Raw genomic sequence first — 24,749 nt, 5'->3', positions numbered from 1 at the left:
TAGGCTAAGTGCGTGGTAACAAATGATTGCATTGTTGCTGAAGACAAATGCTGTTGCGAGTCGTGGTTCCTCAACAGATTAAATCTAATCTTTAAAAAAAAAAAAAAAGAAAAGACACACCCCCCCCCACACACAGATTTTAAGTAGGGGACTTTTTTGCCGTCTGGTTTTGAGTTTTGCTATATGATGTTCTCGACTTTCCTGAACAACCAAAGAGGTTAGAAATATGTTTGGTGTTAACAAAGGCAGAATTGTTTTATGACTTCGGTTTTGAAAACTAAATGACGTGAGTCTGAGGACGTAAACGTCAGAACTAGCGATTGTGTAGCTCTGTTGAGTGGCACGCTTCATGCCCACAGAAGCTGAAGGAGATTGACGCCACATTTCCAGGCATTGTAAAATAAACTGTCAAGGTGCTGTGCGTCTCAGCTTATTTTACAGAGTAAATATGTGCATATTTCAGTATCTACCTTAAACCAGTGCTCTATTGTGGGTGAGGAATGGATGGGGTAAAATTAAAAGTAGTGCTGAGGCTGTCTAGGTACTCCCTAGCCAAATAGAATCAACAAGAAATGCCATACATTTCAGCATAACTGTTCTGTCAAGAGCATAGAAGTACTATGTTGTAAATAAGAGGAGGTTTGCGCAAAAGAATATCAATATTCTCAGGTGCAGAAGTCAGCAGCAAGAGTAAAAGAGAAGCTGGCCCGATCCGGCAAGTCTGATTGCTGCCCTTTGCAGAGAAGCACGGAGCAGTGCTAACCTGCAGACAGGATTTCCTTCCAGCAGGAGGTTGGGCACAGTCAGTAGAAGCTAATTTTCAGGCTTTTTTATTCTGCCTTTGTTAAAATGTTGCTGTAGATGCCAATTGTAATTGGAATTTCCTCAAACCAAAGTTTCTTACCTGTCAGGAGACTATTCCTAAACCATTTAGGAGCCTAACAAGGGATGTTTTCTCTTCCTCAGAGTATTTCATAGCATCTTCCCAATCAAAGCCTGCTCAGAAATAAGCCTTCTATTTTTGTCACGGATCAGATGCACAGCTTGTGCTAATTAACATAGCTGCACTGAAGGCCTTAGATACAGCCTTACATAGAAGCTGCTGTACACTGAAGACGAGCTTGGGTTTGTCAAAATACATGACATGTGTGAACATACTTCTTAGGGTCCCAGAATAATTTTATGTGTTTCTGGGGATGGCAAAATGCAAGTAGGTTGAATCTTCCGCCAACAGTGTTTCCAGCGAGAACAATACTGAAGGTGACAAAATTGGATTAATTTCCCATAAACTCTTAAGTTTTCTTCTGGGATCTCAAGTTGACAAGAAGTAATTATAACTTAGTGAATGAGAATTCCGTCTACTAAGAGGTGTCATGCCACATCTGGCAAAGAATATCTGCAGCACCGACCAGTTTTGTTTTGTTTTTTAAAGGAAGCTTTCAGTAGTAGAAGTGAAGCAACTGTAGTTGTCTGTAGCTGGGAAACTGATGACTCAGACCCTATTCATGCTGTTGAAAGACTGTTTTATGAGACCCGTCAGAGCTGTGGGTGGACCTGCAGAGGTCTGGAAGGCAGATTTCATAGGCAGTGATGTCTGCAGCGGTGTCTGATGATTGTCCCATCATACTCCGCTAATGGCATATCCTTTTGGAGATTTTTTTCTTTAATCTTCGGGTGGTGAGGCTGCAGAAAAGGTCAGGGCAGGGAATTTCACCATTTCTTTTATCGAAAGAGGTGTACCATCAGGTCAAAAAAGAACTGCTGAAGCAGCACTCTGCCTTAGAGGGGGAAAGAAAGTGTTGGAGTTTGCTTTGACCCTGCTATACCCCTGTGTGTAACCATTTGTAACTACTGACATTTTCCCATCAATAACAAAAGCGTATATTCCAAACTTGACGAACAAGACTGTAGCTGCATAGCTCCCATGAATGCTAATAGGAATACAGCCTTTCTCCATCTCCATGTAAGTTGCTTTGCATATCCTAATAGTGCATTCTCAATGAGCAACAGGGTCAGTGTTAATCACTCCATGGCATTCCAAGAGCAACTGCAGGGATCTCTACCGCATTCCCCTTGGTCATGTTATATCTACTGTGGCTTGATCAGAGCGAGAAAGTTAAGCATACGCATAGGAATATTAAAGAGGTCTTTAGGAATTAATAGAAAGGAACTGTAAAGGAGGTGTTTGAGGGCTGATATGACTTGTTAGTAATTTTTAATTGAAAAATAAATGTTATTTCTGTCTGGAAATTACATACACGTCACCTGCCACCACTGTTTTTGTAAGTCTTCAAGTCATTCTATGAATTGGGACCACAGTGCTAGATTTACGTTTAGCTTGCTAGTGCTAAGTATCTAAATGTATGTTTTAATTGCTTGAATGACATGGTAATGACTCATTAAAAGATTAACAGAGAAGTAAATAGACAGCTTTTGTCTGTCTCTGCTTCCCTGCTTGGTACTTGGGAATGGTACTAGCATCGTAGGAAATAGTAACATCAGGGTAGATCTGTAGCTCCAGTGCAGTCCAAACGAAGTGTGACATTATTAAGCAGTGTCTGACTGCCAGATGTGCGAGGTGCAGTAAGAGGAGCTATCTAAGAACTATAAAAGTATGCAGGAAGCAAATAATGCTAAATCTGCAGACACTTACAGAGCAGTCTGTTCTCCAGTGGAAATATTTGTGTGTATACATTTAGCTGTAAGTATTATAATCTGGGCCTTGATCCTCAAAATTAGCAGAAACCCTTTTTAATTAGCAAGGTTCCAACAATTTCACTCTAAAATTCTTCAAAACTGACCAAAAAGTTATTTGTTTAATTTAGTATTGTTATGGTTTTAATGAGAATAAATTAAAATTTATCTTTGGATTGAAACTGTTATTTCCCGATTTCATATTTCACGTATTTGCTGCTTCCCTTTGGTTATTTGACACAAATAGGTTACTTTTTAGTTAAATTTTACTTAAATTTAATACATATTTATAATAAAAATATGCAGTGTACTTTCCATAACACAGCCAGCAGGGTGCATTGGTTGTTTGATATTTAGTTTTCAAAAATCTATATAGAACTGCATATTTGCTTCTGATTTACATTTTACTTTGCATAGCTCAGGTATCCTCTGAATAAGAAAATCTTAACAGTGAAACCATTCAGTTACGGTAAAGACTGTACGCAAAAATAGAGTATAGTCTCTTGAAAATTAATTTCAAATTTTTTGCAGACAGATATTGCTATAAGATTTTGAATTCTTACTCGTGTACCTGTATTGATGAATAAGAGATTCTGTAGTGTGATAATTGAAATTCTCATTTTTAAAGATTGTCATAGATTCCTTCCAATTTTAGCTGGATGAATCTGTACTTAAGTCCAGGAGTAACAGTTACTTTTTTATATGTTTTCCCTGAGTAAATTAAAGAACACTTTCTGTGCTCATTATGTTTTTTCTCTGAGGGATTTTTTGTACTGTAGTCAAGTCTTTCCCTCTTCTTTTTTTTTTTTTTTTTGTTTTTTAACTGAATTAAATATTCAGAGCTTGTTAACTTTTGCTCTCTGCTTTCTCTGGCTCTCAGGTTTTGGGAATTTGTTTTGTTTGTATCCTCTGTGGGTTTCTACATTGTTTTTAAAATGTGGACACCAGAACTTTTTGCGGTTTCAAATACCCACCCCATTAGTGCTACATACAAAGGTAAATGATTCCTTCACCCCAACTACTTGTCAGTAATCTGCTGTTGATGTATCTGAAGATCACGCTAACTCCATTTTTTTCCCAGTCGCAGCATCACATTGGACACTTAAAGTGAGCTGCTTCGCTGCTAGAGTTTCTTCAGATGAAAATGATCCAGAAGATCATTGGTAAGGTACAACCTATACTTTAGCTTTGAAGGTATTCAGCAGCGTTAACAGGACTTGTTTTAATGGAACCAGCTTACCAGGTGAGCTGTATCGCTGTAATACTGTCATTCCCTTTCTGCTAATATTGACATCATAAACATCCAGTTGTGTTTTTTGTATTTACAGAAAGAGAGTGTTGAGGAGCAGCAGATCTATTTGTAACCCCTGTTGAACTGCATAATAGAAGTATTTTCATTTGTTTATAATGAAATTTATATTTTGTTCATAATCTCTTCCTGGAGAACACTTTTTTATTTCTACCAGCTAGTTTTTAATCCATTTTACAGCAGTGCACTGCTCGCTAGCATTGCCATATGGTAATGTCATTAAACAGTAAGTCCTCCAAATATTCTGCTCTGTTATACCAGCACAACTGCTGTCATTCAAATTTATAATTTTTCAGAATTAAACCAAAATGCACTATTGGTATAAAATCGCATATTTATTCCATTAATTTCTTTTACCTCCTTGTAAGTGAAATCCCATATCAGCCTTTACATTATTTTGGCTAGGTTTGCTGTCAGGCTGCATTTATAGTCAAAACCTTCTTTTGTATCTTTGGAATTGATTGTTACAGAGATTTAAAATATGGTTATTAAACTTGTCATTGTCTTGCCAACCCAGTGGTTTTCCCTTATGTCTTTAATGTTATGTAATTTATACAGTATGATTTAAAGTGTCTGCTCTATAGTTCCCTTTTCTATAACCTGTATACTGATTTATTTTTTATTTTGTTTCTGATTGAATTTTTACTATACTATTGCACCAAGTTGCACATTTATCCAAATTTTTTTCTTGATTGTAGAATACTGGCTGTGTGTAGCTCTAGTAAACTCTTCTTCTTAATTTTGGAAATAAAAAGCTTAAGGATTTTGATAGTTCTCCTCACACAGGAAGGAGTTAAATGTTATATGGTGTTTTTTAAGCCTTGGGATTTCAGCTGTGGCAGAAGCTTTCTTTGGTCTCTTTGGTATTGACATTCACCCTTACTGGTGCACTGCTCTGTAGGTATGGTTGCATCATCATTGATACAGACCTTTCCTTGCTACAAGCCCGCCGGCACACAAGTTTTTACTGCGGGTATATTCTGTATTGGTACAGCTACCAGTGAGAAAAGCTTTCACTGGCAAACAGTCCTTTGATGTTGTTCCACTGAGTGGGAAAGTGCCAGTACGCAGACCCCGATACACCCGTTCAACCCTGTCAGCTGTGCAGCTGCTTCTTCTACCCGTTTACTGTTCTTCCCACGTGAAAAGAGGCCTATAGGCAAGCGAGGGAGTTGTCTGGAATATCCTAGTGTTACTTTCATCCTTTGTTTAAAGCTCCTTGCGGCTGGAGTAGTGGGGTATGCTGAACAGCTTTTACAAAAGGGAGAGGGAATAGTAGAGGGAGCGGGAGCAGGAGCAGGGAGACTATCTCATGGTAAAGGATGTGATTCAGAGTCTTGAAAAGCTTTAATTTCTGAGCAGGTATGGCATTCACAGTGTGCTATATTGAAAAGTATTTGAACTGTGTATTTAAGGTGCCTTCAATTTTCACCTCTAATGGCATGCAAGTGTAAATTAAACTGCTGAATTAATATTCTCTGCTCCTGATAGTAGTACTGGTAATGGTACTGTAATTGTAAACATCTTGCTATGCTTGCTTTCAAATTTTCAGTATCAAGTTGATTTAAAAAAATGAAAAAATTATCGTATACTATAGCTACCTGTAATCTTGAATATTTATCAGTATGCATCTTAAGAAATGGTTCTTTTCCATACAAAAAAATGCTGTTGTGAGTTTTGCCTTTATCTTTGTCATTTGTAGATAACTGTAGCATATTTTAACAAATATTGAAGTACTTGTAAAATAAATCATCCCATTCAACTTTTTTAAGCATTTAAAGTATTATTACAAATGTCCAGTTTATGACATAAGTAAGAGAGTGATCTAGTAGACATAGAAACTCTTTGACGGGAGCATTTTCATGAATTTTAAAACAGATTCCCTCCACCCCTGTTTTCTTACAACTTTTGTCTTTCTATTTGATTCAGCTTCTATACAGGACAGCAGAATGCGTCAGAAACCTTTAAGTTCTTTCAATGAGTATCAGGCATGTTAATGCAAATACATTACGAGTAATCCCTCCATAAGGAGAGACAGTAACATAGCCCACACAACATCAGTAAAGTGTTTACAAGGTATTAATATGCCTACTGTGACAAGATGTATTTAATGGGAAGCAGCAAGGAATTTGTTTTATTAGTTTTCCTCCACCCTCAAGTAATAAATCTTAAAAGCTTCAATATTGATTCAATGAAATGAATGGCTGAATCATTCTGGAGAGGCTGTGACAAGAGGACAAATGCTTCCATGGTTACATTGTGCTATGCGGTATGGTTGCTGAGCTTTGTTGGTTTCCTCCCTCTGCCATTGAAGTAAAATAACAAACCACAGGGAAGCACCACACATGGTGGGCATAAACTGCAAACAACTTTAAACCATCAAGTTAGCTGATCTTATACAGTTTTTAAACAGTGTGGGTTTTACTGATTTATACTGTATATCCTAAACATGCATTTCAGCACCTTCTCCTTCGTCTATCACATTCTCATGGAAGATTTGTATTTCTTGTCTGAACCACTGCTTGTTTTTGATTTGGAATGCCATGAATTAAAAAGCTATGTGAAAGTGTCTTTCATAGTAGTGTTACATGGGTAATGTTTTTCTAGGAATATTTTTGTATGAAGCTATGTTACTGCGTCAGTGTGGGCTTCTGCAATACCTACCTGATGAATAACAAATCATGCACAGAACTTTCATGTGCAGTTGTTTTAGGGTGCTTTGCACTGTAACATAATAAGTGGTTTGATTTTCCATCTCCTTGCATCTTATGTACTCAGATTTTAGGTGTCACAGGAGAGAGGGAGATAATAAACATGTAACTTCATAGATGTCACACTTAAAAAAATAATAAAAAGTAATGGCATACAGTTATTTCATTAGCTTAAAAATATTGCAGATCAAACATTACATTAAGAGAAGGAAATCCTGAAGGCCTTAGATTTTGTTCAGGACAAAGTGTAAATGAAACTGAAAACGGATGTATTGAGACTAGTTGCATCTTTTTCCCTTGCAGACCAACTCCGAAAAGAGTGCGTGTTACCCTCTGTGTTGGCAGATGTTAAGTTTTTTCCGTCTACATCCTTCACAGTCCCCAGGGTCACTATCTCAGCATCAGAATGCTAAGATGTTCCAGTCCCCCTTTATAGACACAATTTTACAGCAAGGATGGATGCCAGGATTCCCCACAGCCAAGAAAATAAATTCATAATTATGGAGGATACTTACTTGGAAGCTGACGTTTATTGTGGGTACTTAATTTCACATTTACTCAAGTAATATCTCTGATTTCAAGGGGGAACTGCAAACAACGAATGAGTAAACACTTCAAGGTTTCATTTAAAGAATGTCAGAAAAGAGAAGAGTCAACTCTTAAGTTGAAAAACATAAGTTATTTGTGTTTCCAAGTACTTTTTTTCCTCATTCAAAAGGAAGCAAACAAAATGCCTATCTGAATTGGGAAAGCGAGTGAGGTTGTATGCAGCAGCTGGAACTCTTTTGCTTTGATCTTTTCTAGTCTAAAATACTTTTTGAGAATTTTGAAATTAAGAGCAATCTAGATGCAAGAGATTATGAAGAGTTTTCAGGATTTTTATTATGTTTTATCTTCAGGAAAATGCACTTTTGGTAGGCGTACTTTTTGAATTTACAGTCTAGTGCTTGACGTGGTCTGAAGTTGTTTGTTTTGATGGATTTTTTATGAGAAAGTTTCTGATTTACTTCATACTATCTACATTGTCAGTGACATGCTGCAAATGAAGAGCTGGACACACTTGATTGGAAGAAACAAGACCGCAACTTTATTGAGCAACAACAACTGCACAAGAGGAGCGGGCAGACAATTCTTGCCAAGTTCTCATCTTGCTGTTTCTGCATGTGACCTACAAGCCAGTAAGCATCCACTGTGGTTTGAAAGGAGACACTAAACATTGTAAGACCAAGCCACCTCTTCAGGGATGGCATTCTTTTAATGTCATTATAATGACACAAAATGAAAGAAATTGTGTCAAAATCACACGCTGGAGCTTGATCAACCAAATCTGAGATGCATTAAGTGGAAACAAATAAGTTATTTTCTCATTAATTTGATCAGGTTTTTTATGCTTGAACATATTTAAATTAACATTTTCTAGAAGTCATCTCACTTTTTGTGAAAGTTTTGTCAAGTGTGTAGCTAAGTTCAGTCATAAAAGGTTATGATTATATGAATAGCATTTCTGCTGTAATGCGTGTTAAAATATAGCAACCTCCCATGAGCAGATGCCAGGGAACATTTACTTGTTCTTGTGATAATAGGAAGACTTCTTTTTTTTTCACTTAAAAGCTCTTTTTAAATATTAAGATCACTATGCTTTATCAGTATACAAGTAAGCACCTGTACCACAAAAAGTTTAACCTTTGCCAAGCTGGTCAGAAGAAGCATAAACAAATTAATGTTTGTCCATCAAAAAAGAGCGCGATCTGCTTATAGGTTCTCATTTTTCAGTTTCCTAAATCCTGGATGTCTCTGAAAAACAGTGGATTAAAACCTGAATTTATCTACACCCATCTGCACATCAACCTGTCTGGCACAAACCGCTGGGTCAGAAGCATCATACTCAAATTTTGTCATTCAGTCTTCTCAGATTATTAGAACTGTTTGTATTTGTCTACTTTGTGCTCATTTTTTTTTTGCATGTGTTTGTTTATTCATCAGGAAACTATGCCATAAACCCAAGATTTTAATATTAAAGCATTCCCAGTCCACCAAGAAGGATGTGGAGCAGTGCAGGAAAGATAGTGGTGCAAGTGCCTGGCACTGCTGAAGAGGCACCAGGTGATAGCTGACAGTGGTTGCGCGTTTCTTCAGAGTGGGGTAGCTGGATAGGAGTCTTCATAGGGTGCGGCTAGACGGTGACAGAAAAGTGATCAGAAACCTTATTTCACATTTTTGAAGAACAGACAACACAAGCTTGATCATCAGCTGGTCAGAAGCCTGGTAATACAGACTAGTCAGGCTCTGAGGTGATGACACCTCTGGTGTGAGTCTTGGTCAGTTCTACCCTCTTTCAAAGCATGACTTTTACATAGTTCCCTGAAGACTGTGCTACCAAAGTCATGTTTTGTAGTTCCAGCTGTGGTTTCTTTCAACACTGCCAGTTAGATCTGCTCCCCAGTTTGAATCACATTGAGAAGAAGTAAGGAGAAAAAAACATGAGGGATGCATCCTAGACATCAGCCAAGCAAACAATTACCTATATGGAATCAAATATCACACTACAGCTCCACGGGGAAGAATGTAAGGGCTTGTGGTAGTCTATAATGTTCTTAAAAATGGTCTGTCTTGCAGAAATGCTCGCCATTGTGGACCATCATTTAAAGAAAATCCACTTTTCAAAAAAATAGCCCACTCTCCAATGAAACCAAGTGAACTTCTTGCAAGAAAATCATCTGTATCTTTTTGATTACTCTGTGAAGAGAGGAGCATGATCAGCCTCAGTATTCTGCCTATACGCCAGAACTGGTCAGAACAGTATCTGATGGATGTTACGTATTTCAGAAGTGTTGTGTCGTACTGGAAGTGATTCATTAATAAACAGGAAAGAAGGAAAGTTAAGTTGTGTCTGGTGTGTTTCAATTAAGGATTAATCTGCAAAAGAGCCATGCCTATGCTTAATGTACCTCATTCTAAGTAGTTCAAGCTGCTTCAGCTGAAGCACCAGAAAAGGTGATAGAGCAATGTGGAAATCTGTGCAGGACTGACATTTCAAAATTCTCTTTGTTTGCTACTTGCATCCAAATAAGTGCTTAGCCCAGAATTTTGAAGTTTGGATGTCACAGGTGAAAACAACTATGAGTTTTAGTGGCATTTATGGATATTCAGAAAAAATTATTATCAGCATTTATTTTTGCTTTCTAATGTTAGTAGGTTAAGATTGCAATACCTGTGATTGAAAACCAAATGGCCATCATACAACACAAAAATCTTCCTTAATAGAAACAAAAATGTGAACAAGATGAGGAAATACTCCCTTCTGAAGCCCTTCCTTTGGATTTTTTTTCATCTTGCTCCTTTAATTCCTGCTTTCCTTCTCAGGGATTTGTTTCTTCGTCTAACTCCCTGTTCTCTGGTCTTTCCTTTCAGATGATGCCAATAAAGGGAAAAGGCAAGATTTCAAAACAAACAAACAAACTGGAGTCCATTGATTCTATTGCTGCTGCTTTCAGTATTGGTTTACTCACAGCAGAGCCATTTTTAACTTGCAGAGTTTTAATGAATTCAAAACAAAGGAAATCCAAACAAAGAAAGAATTGAAGGGTGTACTTAGTACACCTTATTTACTGCTTTTATTGAAAGGAGAAGTTACGGCTGACCTGGAGGCATAGTTCTGTGCAATGCCATATCTGTTGTAGGTCCAATTCCAGGCCTGATTGTTTACCCCTGACATTGAGAGTGCTGTGTGGGCAGCGTGCTGAGTTGTTAAAAGTGCATACGGAGCGCCCCGTGTCAATCACCAACAACCCTCCAGCTGGTTGAGGACCACCGGTGACAAAATCCTGTGGGGAGCTCTGTCTCATCCTCCTGCATAACAAAAGGGAAGCGCAGGTGTGATGAAAATGAAAAAAAAAAGTAATTGGGGAAATCCTCTGGGATTGAGAGAAAACACGGAATACCGTGTGTTGAGTGGGAGAGAGTGACAAAAGCTACAGTCATTTTGGATCTGGATGCCGTTTTGTTGAAAAGTTCTGTGAAAGCAACCATGTGAATTAGTGAGCCTAAGTCCATGTTCTCACTCTTGCTTTGTAATTAGCAACAGTTAATGTGCTCAGGTCTGCTGTAATTGAGAACTGATGACTATTAAGGCAGCCTCTCTGATACTGAGCAGCTTGACAGTTGTTGGTGGGAGCCCAGCTTCCCACAGAAGCTGGACAAGAAGAAGACAACATGAAGTAATTTATATAAACTGAAATAACATTATAGAATAAAAGATTAAAAAAGTCTTCTATCTCAAATATCCTTTCCACCTGTGGATCTAGAGAGGAAAAACAATGTGGGATCTAGATTGTGAGGCTGAGATAGGAAAATAATAGCGGTATGTTAATGAAAAACATACTGCTTATCTCTCATGCTCATACATTAAGTTCTGTCTAATGCAAAATTCAGCAGCTGATTGTATGGTCCTTTGAAGGACTGCTTCTTGCTCTCTTTACAGCACAGAAAAACTGGAGCTGGTGCATAGGAATAATGCACAATAACTTACTGATCAAAAAATATATTAATAAGTAAACCCAGGTGGACTACTGCAAGAAGTGGTCAGACATATAATAGAGATTGTCATACACATCTACTTGAATTCCTTTTTTGTTGCACAGCATAGCTTTGTAGAAGAAAAAAGTACACTTGTGTTTGTTTTTTTTTTAAAGAGATATTTTATTGTAATGTTTGATGAGTCATTCCAGTGGATTGTTTCCTTCACTCTGGAGGTTTATTCTGGAGTTAGAACTGGAGTTTATTCTGATTATTAATGTCTACTTTTGTGTCAGCATTTTAGATCATCTATGCCTTTATCTGTTATACTGCAGACTGTAGTCTACAATAGCCATTTGAACTCTCCTTATAGTCAGAGGAGAGAGAGAACCACCTTTTAGAGGTTGTTCATCCCGTAGTGCTGAGTGATGAGGTTAGACTGGATGGCTGATGTTAGGTGGAATGCTTTCTACTGTGAAGTGTCACTCTGATTTTTATAAGCAAAATACTTCTTGAGGTCTTTGAGTGTCTTACTAAGCAACTTTTCAAACCTTTCATCCTTCTGCAGAATCTTCTTCACCTTTTCCTGTTTGTTTACCTGATTCCTGAATTGTGAACACCATAACTTAACCCAGTATTGATGTAGCGACCAGGCTAATGCCAGCAGAAGGCACAGAGTCTTCTAGATCCTCTCATTTTTTTGGGCCCTAACAATTCTGCACTGTATTCCTTCCTTCTATACGCAAAGATTGTATTAGCCTTCGCAGAATCAGTGCTTCCTCTCTCTGTGATTTCCATCACTGTGGTTGCTTTTTCCATATGCTCCAAGTAAATTAAAAACAAAGCAAAGGAAGCTCATTTGAAATGCGTGACTTTTCGGGAAACTACAGCAAAGGTTGTGAAAATCATTCTGCTTTCATTCAGGACAGAATCCTATTTTTGTGCTTAACATTTCCCTCCTCCCTTCCTCTAAATGCTCTGTTTGTGAAATAAAGCTGTGTGTATTAATATCTAAAAGTAGGCTAGATTTACATTTGGATTTATTTCTAAACCCTTATATGCTAATATGTATTACAACAGGTGTTTACAATAGATTCTGTGTGTTCAGTACTAAGAATCAATATGGGATTTTTAAAAATGCATCTGTCAAGTTTCACATGAGATGCACTTTGGTTGTTACATTACTTTTGCACCGAGTTGTGTCAGGCATGATTTTTCGAGCTGCTTAGGAGTACTGTTTTGACAGAACAGTCTGAGGATTTGGGACAAAAAAAAAAAAAATAATTAAAATTACAGGATTCAGCAAGCTCAAAGTACCTGGTGTGTGGTTGTGTACTGTTGTAGACTACGAATGTATTGGGAGTTGGATTTCCTTGGAGTTGGAATCGATGCTTTTTTTAAAATCTGATAGAATGGTTTCAGGTTGTATGAGAGATGCAGGGGCTGTGGGAGTGTTAAGGCATCTAGCTGGATTCAGCGACATGAAATGCTGCTGCTGCATTCATTTGCAATAGCTTTTCCACTTCGGAAGATGCAGTAGCTATCTCACAGGTTGTGGAAACACAGTGAAGGCTGTGCAAATGGGACTTACTGAGTTTCCATCAAAATTCTACATTTGGGGCTTAGATGCTTCAACTTTTATGGGATATGTAGAATTATATAGAAAAAGTAGTAGAATTATATGGGAGAATTAAATAGAAGACACACGTTTACCATTAAATGGGAGAATTGGGGAGTTTGGGAGCCAATACTGGCAAGACCCAAGAACTGCCTTTGTGTCTTTGTATCTGTGGTGTGGTTCAGGATTTGCTTGGAACGGTGGTGACCGTGAAATGTGAATTAGATATTAGTTAGAGAAATAATTAGAGTCCAGAATGCTTGATCTAGTATTGGGAGTTGTTTCTGCCTGCCGAGCACTGAATAGCTATGAATTAAGATGAACTGTGTGTCCTGGTGCAGCCGAGGGCTTGAATCCAAAATCTGTCATAATCCAGGGATAAATCCTGCCTGGTTTGCTGCTTCCAGTAATAAAAAAAGTGCAGTCCCAGCTAAGTGGAAGAACCGCCGAGGCTGTGCCTGGAGGGGCTGGCTCTGTCTCAATGACAGCAGCGTGGGGGCAATCGCTGGGGCTTGGAAAAATTTTGTCCTCTTGCATCCCACCCCCCTTTATCTGCCACAACAGCGGGAAGGCAGCAGGAGTCAGGAGAGGGAGGAGAGTGCTGGACGCTGCTGCGCGGCGCGGAGGGAGGAGTAGGAGAGGGGAATGCATAATGCGTGAGTGACAGAGAGCGTGCAGGCGGCTGGCTGAGTCCAGAAGACGCGGATGTCCATGTCCCCGGGTCTAGGTAGGTTTGTTGTCTCTCTGTTTGAGGTGCCGGTTGCTTCGGGAGCATCCTGTATCAGCTGCGGAGGTGTCCACTCTCCAGCTGGAGGGTTCCACCAGCGGCACCTGTTGCGTCGGGGACAGGGTTTAACCAGCGGCAGACAGCGAGCGTGTCGCTCGCCCGCCGGCGGCTGCTGTATAGTGAGAGTCTGCTAAGGTTTCTCGTGTTCCAGTGGCTCCTCTTTCTGCTCTGCAGAGCAGGGCAGGTGGAGACAATAGTCTTTCCAATGGAAAATCCTATTCTCAGGGGATCATATCATGATGAAACTCAGCCTGAAGCGTCCTAGCTGGCAACTTTTAACTCTCAACAATGTGCAAAATGTTGATTTCACTGTTTAAGTTAGGGGAAAATAAAAGAAGTGAAGGAGCTGCCTATGCATTGTGTATTGCAAAGGAGAGTGAGTTAAAAGCAAGAATGAATTTTTCAAATCATCATCTGATAAGGAATGAGTTTTAAACAAGTTAATCATTAAAATATGACATGTAAGTGGTTACAATTGGAAATATTGCTTGGGCTTCTTGCTTTTGATATGCTGATTCTGTGTAAGACATTGCATAATTCACCCTGGCTAGCCCAGATAAAGTTAAGATCAAATGTATACGGAACTGCTTGCCAAACATCAGTCATTGTTTTTTAATGAGTCTATAATTGCTTTGTAGTGGGGATGTGAAATAGCATGTGATTTTAAAAAATCTTAGTTGTATAGAAACCAAAAGTGTTTTTTTCTGATAATACTTTGCACACATCTTCTACAATGAGTCTTTCAGTTAAATACTAAGCATTTTGAGAATCTGCCATGAGGACAGTTTAGTAAATGAAGGTAGAATGTGATATATTCAGTCTATCTGTCCCTTAAGCCTAAAACAAGCTTTCTCCTACTAAATATATTCTGTGTTTCCGTGTGGAAAGGAGAACGAGATTCCTGAGGGAATAAAATAGTTTGTGGCATATTAGGCTTAAAATTGAAATGACCAAATATTTGATATTGTAAAAGCTGATGTATTTCAAGGGTGTACAATTCTTAATTTCTAACTTGTTGTTATTACGAATATTTATGTTGTTATTGATTTCTAACATACAGTTTTGTGCATTACTAGCTTTCTAATACACTTTTGTGTTTTAATAGTTTTACATGAAGAAATCAATGGCATTTACTAAATTTGCATCTGAGTGAACTAATTAACATTGATAATGGGACCACATGCTTATTAGCTTGTAATTGTGATCTGTGTCCTGGTCACATGGAAATCAATGGGAAAAATGATATTTGCCTTTGTGAGAACTAATGCTGGGGAGTTTATTTGTGCTGTCAGCATTTTTAAGGCTGAAAAATAATACTGGATGAGTTTTAAAGAGTTTATGCTAGTGAATGAGATAGATTGATCCTTATGCATTCAAACCTACAGTGCAATACTTTCCTTGGAAATTGTTGTGAGCTTTATTTGAATGAAATTTTCAGAATCAGGTCTAAATGATAACCTGTTATTAAAACCTCTAATATACATGGAATTTTATGATTTAAACTTTTTTGTCTTCCAGGGTTTTTTATTTGCTTCTGGAATTCCATTAAAAAAATAAGAGTGCTTAAGTCTGTGAATGCTTACATGCATATTTTACTTAACATGTGAATATGATGACTGAAACTGAACTAGCGGAAAAGCTATGAAAGCATATGCCTTAATGTATAGCACTAAAGAAGAGTACCACTACAGAGATCTGTAAGGATCTCAGTCATTGGGTGCAAGCAATTTATGGCAATTTGGAGAAAAAATACTGATGACTCAGAAATCACCTTTGATATTGGTACACAGCTACCATAGTTGTTCAGAATTACAACATGGTGATGATGAGGTGATTATTAATTATTGTATTTTTAAAAGTACATGGCAGTAGTTTAAAAGCTTAACAAAACTTTGTTTTTAGAATGTTTCATTGAGAACTTGATGGAAAAGTATATCCTTGCAGCACACTTCAAAGAAAGGGAGAATGAAAATTTGTCTCAAATGCATCCGAAGATTTCTAGCCTAATGTGTTTTTGGAAGCATCAAAACAGCAAACTGTATGTCAAACTCTTGATGTTATTTGAGATAGGGTATCTGATGCAATTTAGCTTAATTTTATTGCTGAATAACCCTGCTGTCTGACTTTTTTCTTTCTTGACCAGCCTCTTCCAGTGCATTCTTGCTATTGGGTCAATTTAATTGTTCACTAAGAAATAGAAAAATGTAGGTAGGTGAGAGAAAATACAAAGAATATGCTGAAATTTGTTGCTCAGCGAGTGTTAGGCCTTGACTTCCTAAAGATATAAGCACGTATATAACTATTTTTACATGTGTAATCCTATTGATTGGTTTTACTCATTTGTAGAAATTGCACTTCAGCTCTACAAGACTGGCCGATTTACGTATAGTCACTGTTGTGTATAATGGTGAATGTAACATTTTTCCTCGCTAGAAATAAGCATACGTAGTGCCTGCATATGTCTTTCAATTTGTATTAAGATTCAGATGCTATGTAACATCTCCGTCATCAAATCAAAGCTTACAGAACTATTTATGTCAATTGTAGGTATTTGTCATAGTTCTAGAAATTCAAGAACTATGTCTATCTAATAGGAGCTATATCACTGTTTCCCAGGAAAAAAAAAAAAAAAAAAAAGATTGACAGGAGGGCTCAATATTAGAGGCTATTTATCTTATTCCAGGTGGGCTCTGATTTTTACTCTGAAAAAAGTTATTGAATCACGAATGATACTATTTCTGCAAAGCCTCACTGGCCTAAGTCACTTTTTGAGTGAATAATCTCACTGGAAAATTCTTTGTGTCAATAAACATTTTCAAGATTGAGTATACTCTATACGTGAGAACTTGTGGCTGTTTGCAGAAAGAATTTGGAAACTGGGAGTTCTGAAATATGCTGAAAATATGAAAAATTTTATTTCATAGATTGACTTATGAGTATTTCCTATAATACTAGTTAAAGTTGTTTGAATTACTTTTAATGAAATAATTTGTAAGTCCAAACCAAGGTTGCTATTTAGATAAAGTTGTACTTATTTAGACAGGCTTGACAGGCTAAATTTCTCTGGCAAAATTAGACAACAGAGAAGATGCTTTCCATGGTCATTGCAACTTTTATGTTGGTGGATTTTTTAGCAAGTTAAAGACAGGATTTGCTCTAGAATGTTATAACAGTATCCTTTTATATACCAACGGATTTTTGTTTGGTTATCTCTTTTTGATTTTAGGATAGATTTATTAGTTAGAGTATGGTTATGATTCTCATTTTCAGATGGCAAAAGAAACTTCCTTCTCCTCAGTCACTTCTCCTGGACTGGTCCAATATGTTGCTGCTCTGAATTGTTTCAAGCTTTGCTTCATTAAGGATTTAACATGGCCTTAATTCAGCCATCTGTTATGGGTTTGGCAGACCAACAGATCTGAGGTACTGGTCAGAGCTTTAGAAATTTCCCACATTTTTAAAGGTTAGGAAGAGAGCTACCTTTATGAATAGATTTTGAATAATTCTCAGCAAGACAATGGTGCAGAAGTGGGGTAAAAAAATGTGTGTCATTCTCTGAAGCACGGGGTCCCCTGTCTGCCTTTAGCTTGGCTGAAAGGCAATTAGCATTTCAACCAGCCAATTTGGTTACATGCAATGAAGTACTTGGGTTTGTAATTTGCTGCTCTCCGCTTGGTGCTGTTGAGAACTGGCTCTGTGTAATCCTCTCAAAGCACCTTTCTTTCCAGCATAGTTATTGTTGCTGGTCTTAAATAACTAATCAACAAAGAGATTTCCTTGTCTTGAACTACAGGGTGCCTTAGAAGAACGAAAAGAAATACCCAGTTAATAAGGGAATGATTATAATTATTAAATAGTGATTATTAAATTGTGACATAGGTTAAAAGGTTTAGAAAGCCAAGGAAAGCACAATACATGGTAAAGGTAGTGTGAGAAGTCTTTGAACCCAAACAATTTTTGCTTGGGGAGTTTTTTTCACCACATAAATACTTTATCATGTGTTTTATTTAAAAATGGATTGCCCAGATTTAAGAGATTAATTTGCTGTATAGATTAGAGTGAGGGCCCTACGCTAATCACCTGCTCAAAAATGATACAAATACATTTTTACTTCTACAGAGAGAAGTCTTTAGGGGGTCTTTGTAAAATACAGATCCATAAAAAAACCAACATTCTTTGCTGCAATCTAATAAAAAATTAATACCTTTAAAATGCATTGAAGACATGTAGAAATGAAGCTTGCTTTGATATTCATCTTAAATTTAATACATATAGTTGATACAAATTTTCATGTTTAATAATGCGTTTTTATGAACTAAAGAATAACTCACTGACATAATTATTCTAATAATTAGGCAACGAGTTAAAATTCTGTTTGGCTCATACATGCATGTTAACTTGTAAGAATCCACTGTGGTTAGCAATAATTCTTTTGTTGGTATACCTGAAATAATGCCATCTAATCCCCACCATGAGGCTGCAATTTACTGTTCTATACCCTACAGATTTATTTTCTTGCAAGATTGTTATGCATGAAGCGCTATTGCAAAACAGGTTGTTATATTTTTGTTATTAAGTATGAGAAAAATAACCGGTACATTGTAGAAGCCCATAATTAATTTTTGTAATATATGCTATTCATTCAGGCTGTAGTACTTCATTCAGGACAAGTACTTGGTATTTGGAGCTACGGTAGTTTTGTCCTCAGCTCACAAGTTCTAAAAATACGTGAAGTAAAAGTGTTGAGGCCATGTGAGAAACCGCCAAAAGAAATACAAATGGAAATTATTGTGAAACTTCAGATCTTTACTGAAGTGGAATAAATGGGTGTTCCTCGCTGAAGCCTGCAGACCTTCCTCAGGTGGACTTCTGGTTCCTTATGTGCATGAGCCTGATCTTCAGGTGTGCAGTTACTTCTACAAAATAAGCATGAGCTGGGAGCGCTAAGCGTCTTCATGGTTGGGTTGTTGGGATTTGGGTTTTTTCTTTTTTTTTTCTTTTGTTTGTTTGTTTGTTTTCTAATTGGCTTGCTTTTTTGTGCAAGAAACCATTTCAGAGAGCGTATAAGTGCTTACAGTGTCTCAAGCCCTACTTGGAGCTGAATGCCTAGGTAAAAAGCTAGACCCTGGTTCTGGAAAATCCTGTAAAATAATTTCTATTAGTGAAAGATGGCTGCTGTTTTCATTAGAGCTATATCGGTGGAAAAGGATTTCCAGTGTGGAGCTGAAAACGAGATTGACCTTTTGCTTAAACATAGAGTATATGCCAAGTGGAACTATTCAAAAATAATATGTTGGATTTTTACAGCATGTAGTCAGAACTATAGAATAGTTCTAGAAATATAGAATAGAATATACGGATAGATTCTCATGAGTTGCATGAGATAAATTAGAAGTCTGCAGCTGAAAACAGTGTTGTTTCATTGGTACAAATTGAAGCAGATTCTTACTGGTGTGTATCTTATCATTGTTAATTAGCAGATTGCAGACAAAGTTTATTTACATTAGACTCTGATCTTTGTTCTAAATATAAAGTAACCTTAATAATGCCAAGTCGTTTCACTGGAGGTACTCTGGGTAAAAATAATCTGGGTTTTACTACTAGTCAAAATTATTGTCTGGTTCTCTGTTTGACCAGCAAATTATAAGGTAACTGCAAACATTTGCAGGAGAGGTTTGTGTTGTCTCTGCTGGCTGCTAGCAAACAGAATTGGTGGGTTCAGCACTGCTTGGGAGTTTTGCCCTTTATTCCCTGCTCAGAATGAGAACAGGCAGAGCAGGCAGCTGCCTCAGAAAGCCGTTAGCATTACCTGGCTTAAGAGAGAAAACTTGCGTCTCCAGTGATGATTACACGCTTTAGAACTTTAAATTTAAGGGTATGGTTTAGATCCACTCACATTCTTCTGAGGAAGTGAAAAGAAGCTGCCAGAAAACTTCAAGGGGTACTTTAGGCTTATGATACGTTTTACCTCTCAGTGACCTCTAGTAACAGGATGAGATGATTTGGATTTCTCATCAGGCCTCTGTCTTGGCCTCGGCTTGCAGATTTACCACTTCCAGTATTGGTTCCTGGCTGTGACGACACATTTACCTTTCTAACTAGTAAATATAAACATGGCAGGCAGCTTGTGCATCGTTTCTTCCTTAGGATAAAATGTCTCAGTTGGAAGGGTGCGTGCCTTTCTCATAGGAATGTAGTTGAATAAGCAAGAATTTTCGTGTGGAGATGTTGGTAAGGTTACATTAGATTGGCCATGCCCAGTGATACGTGTGGTCACAGATAATAAGATTTTTTTAAAATATGGCAACGGTTAGAAAGCAAATGATCAGGAGAGTCATTGACTGATGTCAGTGTCATTAATCTCAAATGCAGGTAAATCTCCTTAGCACCTGAGGTTGCACTGTCACGGCAGCAGTAGCGAGTAGGTAGGTAGCTGAGCCTGAAAACTTTAGGACAGTGAAAGCTGATCAAGGGATTTTCAGCACCTAGTAACCTGCGTTTGTGCTTTGTCTAGCACTTTCCGATGTTAGTCATAAGGAGGGGGATGGTGGGCATGTACCTAGAATGTCTTTGCGGTTAAGAGGGAGACGAGACCCTAGAGAAGAGCTGGGAGCACGGGCATCCAGTGACACTCAATAATGTACGTGGGAACGGGTGAGGCAGACTCTTGCCCCAATGCTGCAACTGTTAGTGCAGCACAGGGGTGCAGATAAAGACGTACTTGTTGGGACTTACTGTAATTCTCCTGCTTTATCTACCCTGAAGCACGTTGCAGGCAAAAAGGGGGATATAGGAAGATATTATTTTGAAATAATACGTCTGGAACACTCTCTTTTCCAGTCTTTACTAGGGTGAGAGAGTTACTTATCCCACACCTAAATGAAAAAGCTCAAACCAAAAAAGAAACAGCAATCAACCGGACAGACTGGGGTAATCCCCACTACCCAGATGCTAGGTGTTGCAGACATAGCTCTTGTGTCCTCCTTTGCATATCTGTGAACTGCGGGAACTTTGAGGCAAAGAAAACCCCAGTATGAAATAAAAAACTTCTCTCTTAATTTGGCATCATGACAACATAGAAGGGAGAAGTTTAGTAAATCAAAGTTTTTATAATTGCCATAAACTTGTAAATTTCAGTGGTTCTGAGAATGCCAGCATAAAAATGATGAAAATAATGCAGGTTTTTAATATGTTTCTACCACAGGTGCAGCAAGGGCAATGGCCTTGTGAAATTTCTTGCTCTGTGCTGTTCCTGCCTACTACAGAGAATCTTGTCTTTACATATGAAAGAGTACATGTATCTCTCCCCCATTGTATTTGGCCAGAGATGCTGCCGGGTGCTGACATCTCTGCTGTGAATAGACTTCTCTCTGGCAACCATTGAGAGCCCTAACACTGTACTTAATGCAAAGTACGAGGCATGCCAGTTTTTGAATGTTCTACTTGGCTGGGTGTTTGTAATTGCTGGGAGTAGACAAGGACAGGCAGTGAAAAGTGCACTAGGCTTTACGCTGGCTGCGCTGTATGGTGTCCGCTGTATGGTGTCCGAGGACTTCAGAGATCTGCAGGGAGTTGCACGAAGATGAACGGTGGTGATCACATCATAGGTACTGGGTAGGATGGGGTGCTGCTCCAGCATACCTGCTTGCTGCTTCTGTGAACAGCAATGGCAAGTCTGAGGCTCTCCATACTTAATCCCTCGCTCCATCTGCTTCTTTCTAAATGAACTCTCCTTTCTTTTGCCATTCTCCATTCCATATTGGGCATTTCACGGTCATTTCATTTCAGATCCGGAATTTTTCACAGCCCTTTCATTTCCCTTCTTCACCTCTCCAAATGCCACTAGTCTGTAGGTTCCCTCACCCATCAGTGAGAACAGACAGGAGATCTTCTCATTCTTAAAGGTTTGATTTATTAAGCATGGAAGCCAGTGTAAAAATCTGCAGAAAAGCATATACTGATTCCACACAGTAACTTCCACAGCAACGTCACAAATTTTGTAAGGAATACTATTTCAATCTATTGCTCAGTTGGAGCCGAGTTCAACTCACCACAGAAGCCTGCGGAAAAGACCACTCATGCTTTATAAACTTTAAAATCTTCATCTGAAATTTGTTCCAGAAACTGAACAGAAAATGTAACCTAATCCTGGTGATTTATCAGTTACGAGAAACACCAGTTTCATAAGCCTACCTCTCCTTGGCTCTAACGGAGCAATAGATTGAAACGGTATTCCTCACAAAATTTGTGACTTTGCTGTGGATGTTACTGTGTGGAATCAGCATATGCTTTGCTGGGTTCTACATTAGGATTCTGTGTTTTCAGGGGAAATGCAAATGTGTTTCAGAAAGTGCCATAAAACTCAGACTAAAAGAAAATTTTAGTGAGGTATCATGACTCAGAATTCTGAGTTAGATTTCTTTACTTTTTTTTAATTATATGATCAAAGAATGTGATTCTTTAGACTTTTAAGATTCTTTAATACTATTAAAACGTGTAGATAGTTTTTGAGAGGTACTTTCTTTTGGTTTTCATGCCAGAAGCTTTTATTATAAACCCTTTTCAAACATCATCTTGGCCTCAGTACGCAGCATTGCTACAAACTAACACTGATACTGCAAATCATTTTTTGAAATGGCTTTAGTCAGAACATAGTAATGCAATAGTTTGTCCATTGACTTGTACATACTCTGAAGATGTACTGAAGATGTATAACATCCCATTGCTTGTTGTTTTAAAAACATTTAAATGACTTCGAATGATTAATCTGTTTTAAAGCCTGACTGAATATCCTGGATTGAGAGAACAGAACTCAGTAACATTTAGCTGAAGCAGAAAGGAGTATTTGATGCACCAAACATGTAATTTACCAAAATTTAGTAGTGAACAAGGACTAGAGTTTAAGCTTCATTTGAAAAAAAAAAAAAAAAAAAGATTAACCTAATCAGTGGTATACTGGAGAGAGGGAGATGGGGAAGAATTGTCTTTTAATCCTTGATCTTGCAAAGGCTTCTGCTGAACTTTATGCTGTGCAGTTAATAAGGAACAAATTGTGTTCCCATATAAATTTATGTTAGAATTTAGTTTACATAGTGAATTCATATTTAATAAAGTAAAATACCGTGACCTACACTATCTTTTCAGCTATTTGAATAGATTTGTTCTGCATTCTCTTAAGTCTTGATTTATGTTATTTTTACTATATTACAACAACTTTTACAAATAATCATGATTTTCAGAGTTTATATAAACAAAATAAATACTACTTTTGGCAGGCTGTGCAAAGTAAATCTTAGTACAAATAATGTAACAAGAAAGAATACACACCAGATAAATAATTGATGGTATGATTGTGAAACCTCTCTTGTTCCACAGGAGTAATCCTATAGTTTTAGAATGCTCTCTAGTAGAAGTAATAGAATTCACGTAATTCTAAACTTTGTAATCTTGCCCTTAAGGATCATGTTTTCAGTATTATTTACTAGAAGCATGTACCGTGGGAAGATATTTGCGAAGTCTATGACAGAGTAACAGCTGAAGCTAAAAGGTCAACAAATTACTCAGTTTGGTATGGATGATGCCTGCGTCTGCAGACAGTGTAATTGTCTCAGAGTTTGCAAAGGTTAGACAACTGTTCTCTTTCGAGCTCGAAGGTTTGTACTTTTCAGAGCAGTTCCACATAAAAACAGTGAAAATGTCTTGCAAGTTAATACAGTCAACTTTGGAAATGCTGACAGTTTTAAAACCCAGGGGTTTTAGAGTTGTGTATTTTATCTTTGCTTCCAACTGTAAGCTTTTTCTGCACTGGAATTATGAAATACATCGATATGTAAGAATCAAACATTGTTCCTCAATGTTTGATCCTCAAGTCTGTTACGCATTGTATTCTCAATAAGAGCCATGAATGTCTTGAAGGACCATGTTCATGGTAATAAAAGTTTATAGCAATGTGAAGTTTTGCAGCAAAATTCTTTTACTTGGTCACATTTTTGCTGGAAATAATGAAGCACTTTGAGTAGGTTGTAAAATGGGTAGTTGTTTTCATAGGGAAAATGGTTATTCCAGATTTTTCACACTTACTTTCATTGCTCAACTGTCCCCTCTGTGATGTTCAGGAGAGATAGGTGAATTTTTTATGAGAAGTGATTAAAATTGGCTAATTTTGTCACCTCACCAGTCTTTGCTTGTAGGAATTCTGAGAGACGCTGATAGTTTTCTTGACTGTACTTAAAACTCAGTTATTTAGTGTGTCATGTCTGTGGATAAGTTTTGTTCTTTAACTTGCCTGAAAGCAGGTTATTTCAAGTCCTCCCAACATAAAGTTGACCCGTGCCCAGACAGAGTTTATTGTAAGAAGAATCAAAGTCGTGAAGTCTTTCTGAAGCTGTGTTAATTTTAGTGATTTGAAGGCTGTCTTATTCTCTGTTCAGTGCAAGATGAAAGCTACCTGATTGCGTGCGTAAAACAGTCAGAGTCTGCGCTGTAACACAATTGTGTTCTGATTACAAATTTGATGCACACTTTACAAAAATCCATTTCAATATACGCATGACATTTTCTGATTCAGTGACTGCATATTCATTTACTGTCACTCATAAATAATGAAAACAAGTGCTTTGCAAACATGGCTGAGCTTAAATATTATTGATATACAAATATGAATATAATGTTCTGCACAGTTTATGCAGCAGTCATTGACCAGATTTGTCTGATAAGCAGAGCACTAGGAAGCATAATTTTAAGCAAAGTGGTGTTTTATTTATATGTGTAATTACACAAATATTGTTTGTATCTTTTGTACAGAAATTTTTTAGCATTATAAAATAGTGACTACAAATTAAAAGAAACTTGCTGAAAGAACTAATTCCATTAAAAATCCATGCTGTAATGCTTTTTGGTGTTTAGAGTACAACTTTGATCTCTCGGTTTGTTCAAAAATTGCGTGGATCTTTGTGGCAGAAATCCGCTTCATCCAGCATCCAAATTTTCGGTTCTGGTCAGCTCTGTGCAGTATGAGCCTCTGCATATCATAGCAGCTGTTTCCGATTTGTTGTGCCAGAGCCTCTTAAAAATGCATCTTTCACAGTATCAGCACCTGATGACTTCACTGGAACT

The 24,749-nt window shown here is 37.6% G+C and overlaps 1 protein-coding gene across 1 annotated transcript in view; it reads right to left on the bottom strand.

Moving 5' to 3' along the window:
• Positions 1 to 21,387, bottom strand: part of LYSMD3 (LysM, putative peptidoglycan-binding, domain containing 3) — a 25,593-nt gene extending 4,206 nt beyond the window's left edge. Inside the window, 1 exon segment of the mRNA XM_009886874.1 lies at positions 21,276 to 21,387. Within this exon segment, the coding sequence (XP_009885176.1) occupies positions 21,276 to 21,387 (112 nt within the window).
• Between the last annotated feature and the right edge of the window lie 3,362 nt (positions 21,388 to 24,749).

Source organism: Charadrius vociferus, unplaced genomic scaffold (assembly GCF_000708025.1).
Source record: "Charadrius vociferus isolate BGI_N301 unplaced genomic scaffold, ASM70802v2 scaffold244, whole genome shotgun sequence".
In the NCBI taxonomy this organism is placed as follows: Eukaryota; Metazoa; Chordata; class Aves; order Charadriiformes; family Charadriidae; genus Charadrius; species Charadrius vociferus.
Note: the sequence above shows the minus strand (reverse complement) of the source record. Positions and strands in the feature narration are given on the sequence as shown.